This window comes from Microtus ochrogaster, chromosome 22 (genome assembly GCF_000317375.1).
Source record: "Microtus ochrogaster isolate Prairie Vole_2 chromosome 22, MicOch1.0, whole genome shotgun sequence".
Classification (NCBI taxonomy): Eukaryota; Metazoa; Chordata; class Mammalia; order Rodentia; family Cricetidae; genus Microtus; species Microtus ochrogaster.
In genome coordinates this window covers 14,826,388-14,832,168 of record NC_022023.1, presented here as the reverse complement: position 1 = coordinate 14,832,168, position 5,781 = coordinate 14,826,388, and the positions used below count along the sequence as shown (strand labels likewise).

The window sequence follows — 5,781 nt, the reverse complement described above, 5'->3', positions numbered from 1 at the left end:
TAGACCAGGCTGGTCTCGAACTCACAGAGATCCGCCTGCCTCTGCCTCCCGAGTGCTGGGATTAAAGGCGTGCGCCACCACCGCCCGGCTGACTGTTATGGATCTTGCTCACGTCATTCTACAGCAGATGCAAGAAACACCGGTTTCTTCATTCCTACTCCATATCCAGCCATTGCAAAAGAGGCCTGAATGTACTAAGATGGCAAGAAAATGACATAAATAAAAATAAATGCTTCAAGAGCATTAGGGATTAGGCATTAGAGATTTTGTCTCAGGTCTCATCTCCAGCAAACTGCCCTTTACTGCCGTGCCAACAGAAGACTGGAAGGATGAGGACAAGACGCTGTAGGCAGCGAGGGGCAGAGTACAAAGCCTCGTGGGAAAATGAGAACCCCTGGGTCCTGACACATGGTTCTCTAGGATCATCAACAATATCCCAAGGCGGTGGGAAAGGGACTAGAGGTCTGGCCAGCAGGAGGGGAGGTCCTGGGCTGAGAGAGTTCCCCTGAAGGTGCATTGGTCCCTCACCACCATGCCTGAGATGCAGCTGAAGGCATGGAGAAGAGGTCCTGCCCCCACAGCATCGTTAACTAAAAGCCAGGCACGAGAAGAAGACTCAGCACGTGTTAACAACATTTACAGGTTTCCAGAGGTGCAGGAGAATGTTGCCCAAAGGAGTCCAGTGTGCTCACTGCAGGACACAGAGTGGAAATACACAGCAGTGTGGCTAGCATGCTGCAGTCTCAGCCCACACAGCACCTAGTTCAGGCTCTCAGCTCTAGAAGCTGAGACTGGACAGCGGGCTTCTGAGCAAGGGGAAATGGTTCATCATTCACAACACAGTCACTGAACCTTCTGCTTCCAGGAAGACAGCATATTTTAAAGTTGGGACGAGTCATAACTCTGGGAGGATCCAACCTTCATATTCTACAGACAGCAGTCTCTCATCTGAGAGAGGGCTGTGTGTGTGTGTGTGTGTGTGTGTGTGTGTGTGTGTAGGAGTGCCCTCCCTACTGGCAGGGGTAGTGACATGCACCCAAAGTATGATTTAAATTGTGCCCAGCACACAGAGGCCAGTGACAACAAAACTGGGACTGTGCCCTTGGGGAAGATGTCCTCTGCAGCAACTGCTGACCAAAGGCTTGGCTACACAGAGGGATCCTAGGAACAGAGGTCCTAGCGGAGCCAGTGCACCCTGCACCACCTATCACTCGCTACACCTGACATCTGAAAGGCTGGTCCTTCCTTCTCCCTAATCTCTTGCCCAGTGACTGATACAGGATCTCAGAAGTCCTAGGTGTAAGGGAGGAAGTCAGGCCCTGGGAAGCAGGTGGCTTGTTCCACAGTCCCCAACCCTGAGGGCTTGTGTGGGAGGCAAAGGAGCAATGGCTTAGTGCACTGATGTCTCCACGGCCATGTGTATCAGAGAGCAGCAGGATGGCCAGGCAGTGTGCACCAGCTCCCTTCCCACTCTGGGAAAGGCTTAGGGTCCCAAGTCTCTAAAGGCTCAGCCGGGTTCTGGTTCTGGATGTGACTCATCGAAAGGACCCCAGTCCAGCCCAGTCCTCCACCTTCACACAAACTGGGACAGGTTGGGAACTTTGATGTTGAGATCACCAATGTTGATGTTCCTCGGGATCTCAGGAAGGTTGATGTTCTTCACAGCAGACACGGCCCTTGCAGGGGCTGCTGAAAGGCCACCCTGGGAACAAGGGGAGGAGACTGTCAGTCGCTTTCCCAGGGACATCTGCTTAAATCTTAAACTAGATGATGTAGATCTGAGGAATTCCGAACGGCACACACAGAAGTCTTCATATCCCTCTGACTCAAAGGCGGTGGACAAAACCCATTTAGATAGCTGGAGCTTGGAGCGGAAACCACGGCCTCTGCCTCCATCCCACTGCATGGTCTGCAAAGGGGGCTGTGTCTGATGCAATTTTACAGCCGCATCAGCTAACAGTGCTCATGGCCCATGGCAGATGCTCAATAAATGCTTGCTGAGGAACTCTAATACGGTTTACCCAAGTCCTAAGTACTGAGGATACCCCATTTACAAAGCAAAACAAACAAAACCCTTTCCTCAAGAGTCCGCCTTACAGAAAAGCGCAAAGTTAAGGAAAAAGAACGTCAGATTTAGGACACCTACTTGCCAACTACTGTGAGCTGTCATGTGGCAACCAGCTGGGAAGCACAAAGGCTGGGAAAGCTGCACAGACACAAGAGGAGGGTGACCACCCCCAGGCTCATGCTGGGAGTGGAGAGGGGGAAATGACGAAGAGCTCAGAAATTCACTGTGCCCTAACGGACAGCTCCCAGGACACTCATTCCCACTCCACCCCACCCTTTGCCTGACTCACTCACTGTGCCTGGAAGCACTCACTTCCCAGTCTGCACTCCTCAGAAAACTGCAGCCAGAGCTGTGACTAGAAAAGCTTCTCCAACAGGATCAGCAGTCCTCACAGGAAGAACGCCTGGTTCCGTAAGACAGGCTCCATTACACAAAGCAAAGAGACCCTCGAGGACACTCAGAGCTGTCACTGCTCTACTGTTTCTGCAGCTGTGAGGAGGTGCGCCTCTGACCCTGCTCACCGTGGGACAGGTCTGGCTTCACCACGAGCACCTCCATTAAGCCTGGCCACATGAGGATGGGGTGGGTAAGGTATTTTCTATTTTGTTGTCTTTTTTTTTTTTTGAGACAGGGTTTTTTTGTGTAGCCAGCCCTGGCTGTGTAGATCAGGCTGGTCTCAAACTCAGAGATCCACCTGCCTCTGCCTCCCTGGTGCTGAGACTAAAGGTGTGTGCCACCACCGCCCAGCTGGGTATGGTATTTTCAAATCAACATTATTGTAGTTTTGTAGAAGCCTCACTGAAAATAAGGAATCTCGAATTTCTAGAGACTAAAAGATACCATGAGATATGGCTTCTGGAAGAACAGATGCGCAAAAGCACCAGAAATGTGGGCTGTAACTATATTCCAGAAGCTGTTTGCTCTTTCTGCCATCTGCCTATCCTTTAAGCCAGACATCTCAAATTGCCCTACCTGTTTAATGTTTATACTAGCCTTCAAGTTAGTGTGAACAAATCAATAAAGACAGTGAGAACCACCCCCTAAGGACCCAGAAAAACACAAGTCACACAAGGTACACATTCCTCCGCCTGCCCAGTGCTCTCTACCCAGCCAGGACACAAGGACTTTCTTACCTCTGACTTCTCCAGCCTGTTTTGAGCTTCAATTTGAGCCACAATTTCATTCATGTTTGTTTCCAACACCATCCCACCCATCACCACCTCCTGAAGGATGTAGTGGACCTAGAAGAGAGGCAATAAGAAGACTCAGCACAGCACAGTGGTTTCCTTTGATGGCAGCAGAAGAGGGGTCAGACAAGCCACATTTTGATCCATGCTGGTGGCCATGTCAGAGGAGCAGCATATGGCAACTGAGTCAGGAGTCAGCTCACCAGAATGCAAGGCACTGATCTCAGAGTCACGGCCCTGAGGGCTTCTGCTCCAGAATGCCTCACGCTACTGCGTGTCTTTACATACACCAAAGGCATTTTCTTCTGGTTTCCAGCATGGTGTGAATGGGTGTGGGGGTGTCCCCACTGCCCTTAATGTAGTGTGATTATCTCATGGAAATCTCTTGTTCTACTGGGCATTTTAATCTATGGATTACTGGGAAGACAATTTCCTCTCAAGCGGGACTGTTTAACTGAAGCTATGATTTTATACAATAATAGTATTAATTTAAATAGAATTTTGATAATTTAAGGTTTTAAACAAGTGTAGTAAGGAACTATGATTGAACATTAATACAGGTAAAAGTAGGATAAGGTGTTGCCCCTCCCCTGATAAAGCAGGGGCTGCAGAGGATAGACAATAAGAACACGGAGGCATCACACAGCTAGGATTTAAGAGTTTTACTTGAGGATTTGTTTTTTTTTCTTTTATTTTTTTTCTCTCTTTTTTTTTCCTTTATTTATTACTTGAGGATTTGTATAGACTGTGGTGTAGGTTGATGATTAAGGAAAACAATCTAGTCCCAGGAGTTAGCTCCAAGTCTTTCTGATATTGGGAAATGTGTTCATGGGTTTTGGGCACATCATAGCTAAAACAAAGATTTAAACTGACTTCAGGTAAGTAAAAAACAAAGAATTAGATGGTTACTTAAGAAAACTCAACAGGATTCTAAAATGAAAAGCAAAGCAAAGAGTCTGTGGCCGGCAATTATAAAAAGGCTGCCTGTGTAAACGGCTACGGCTGAAACGCTCTGATCCGGGGAAGTCTAAACGGGGAATGCTACGCAGAGTGCGTTCTTGGGGATAACTAGGTTTTCACCTGTAATATACAAAATGGAAGGGAAATGGAAACATGTTGGTTTTTTTTTTTTAACTTATATTCATTGTAATCATTCACTTTAAAAAATAGAATGCAAACATGTTGTAATTTTTATATTGCTGAAAGATTTTGCTGGGGTATATGAGCTGTAGGAGAAAAAATACAGACACATGGGAGGGAAACACCAGGGTAGAAGAACAGAACAGAGCAGAACAAGCAACAGAACGAATAGTAAAATGAAGAACTAAATTTTGTCCCTCAGAAAAATACTCATGTGTCTGTGTGTCTGTCCAGTAGTTCATCTGCTCTGCATCTCCTCTTCAGATTCTCTGATCTACTGAAGGCTTGCCATTCATCAGCACCCCAGGTGAGAGCCTGCCGTGTTGGAGATGTGGGTGTGTGGGTGTGTTTTCCACCAGCCCCATAGCATTAACTTTGACTCCCTACGATCAACTGAGTCAACTGAGGTCAGTCCACCGACTCCATGGCTCCCTTCAATTCCTGAGCTGCCGAGGACTGGTCCTTATGCAAGCAGATCCACAGTCAGCTGCCTCACTAGTGAGACCACAAGGGGCCTCTGCCTTTTGGTTTATGGCTTTGTGGTCTTTTATTAGCAATGGCAGAGGGACTGGTGTCCTCGAGACAGTGAGGTGATGGCTGAGGCTTCCAACTCAGACAGGTGGTGTGTAAAGTCTACCCCTGCTGTTGTTAGCTAAGTGGTCTTTGGCAAACTATCTTCTCAAAGCTTCAGCTTCCCTCCAAACCCACAGGAGTAAATGGCTGGGTAAGATAACTAGATGGAAGACTAGACATAAACGCCTTGGCTGCCGCCTGGACACACTGGCTCATACAAAAGAGATGTTTTCCTATCACCCGTTTGCTGCCATCACACTGGCGGGCAGTGAGAAACAATCCCCAGCTATGGAAACGGTCCCCATCCAAGCACCATAAGAACCACATAAAATTTTCTTTGTGCGAGGCTCACACTGGGCTCAGGCTCCACCCATCCAGTGGTTCTCTGGGCAAAGCTAAATCTTGAAGCACAGCTGGGACGGAGCAGAGGCAATTCAGCCACTGTACCAGACAGCAGGAGAGCTGCCACGGAGAGTCCTGGCGGTGAAGACAGAAGTGCTCACTGGGCCTACAGGGTAGCACTTCCCATTCCTTTGCAGTACTGAGGCTTGAACCTAGGCCTTGTGCAAGCATTTTTCCCAGTCCCTCTTTCAACTTTAAAATTATTTTTTGACTCATGTATCTCAGACTGACTTCAAACTTCTGATCTTCCTGCCTCTACTTCCCAAGCAGTAGGATTACAGGTATGTGCCACCATAACTGGATTATAGCCATGGGAACTCAGCCCAGTGCTATGTACATACTAGACAAGCACAGCTGACCAATGTCCCTTGGGCTCTTCTTTCTGAGAAATATTCTTTTTTTTTTTTTTTT

At 47.9% G+C, this 5,781-nt stretch overlaps 1 protein-coding gene across 1 annotated transcript in view; it reads right to left on the bottom strand.

Moving 5' to 3' along the window:
• Positions 1 to 614: 614 nt before the first annotated feature.
• The window catches only part of LOC101993251 (AP-3 complex subunit sigma-2), a 39,639-nt gene continuing 34,472 nt past the window's right edge, over positions 615 to 5,781 (bottom strand). The window contains exons 5-6 of the mRNA XM_005357712.3: positions 3,202 to 3,309; positions 615 to 1,702 (exon numbers count right to left, since the gene is read on the bottom strand). Coding sequence (XP_005357769.1) covers positions 1,574 to 1,702; positions 3,202 to 3,309 — 237 coding nt within the window. The 3' untranslated portion in view covers positions 615 to 1,573. The remainder of the gene's footprint in view (positions 1,703 to 3,201; positions 3,310 to 5,781) is intronic.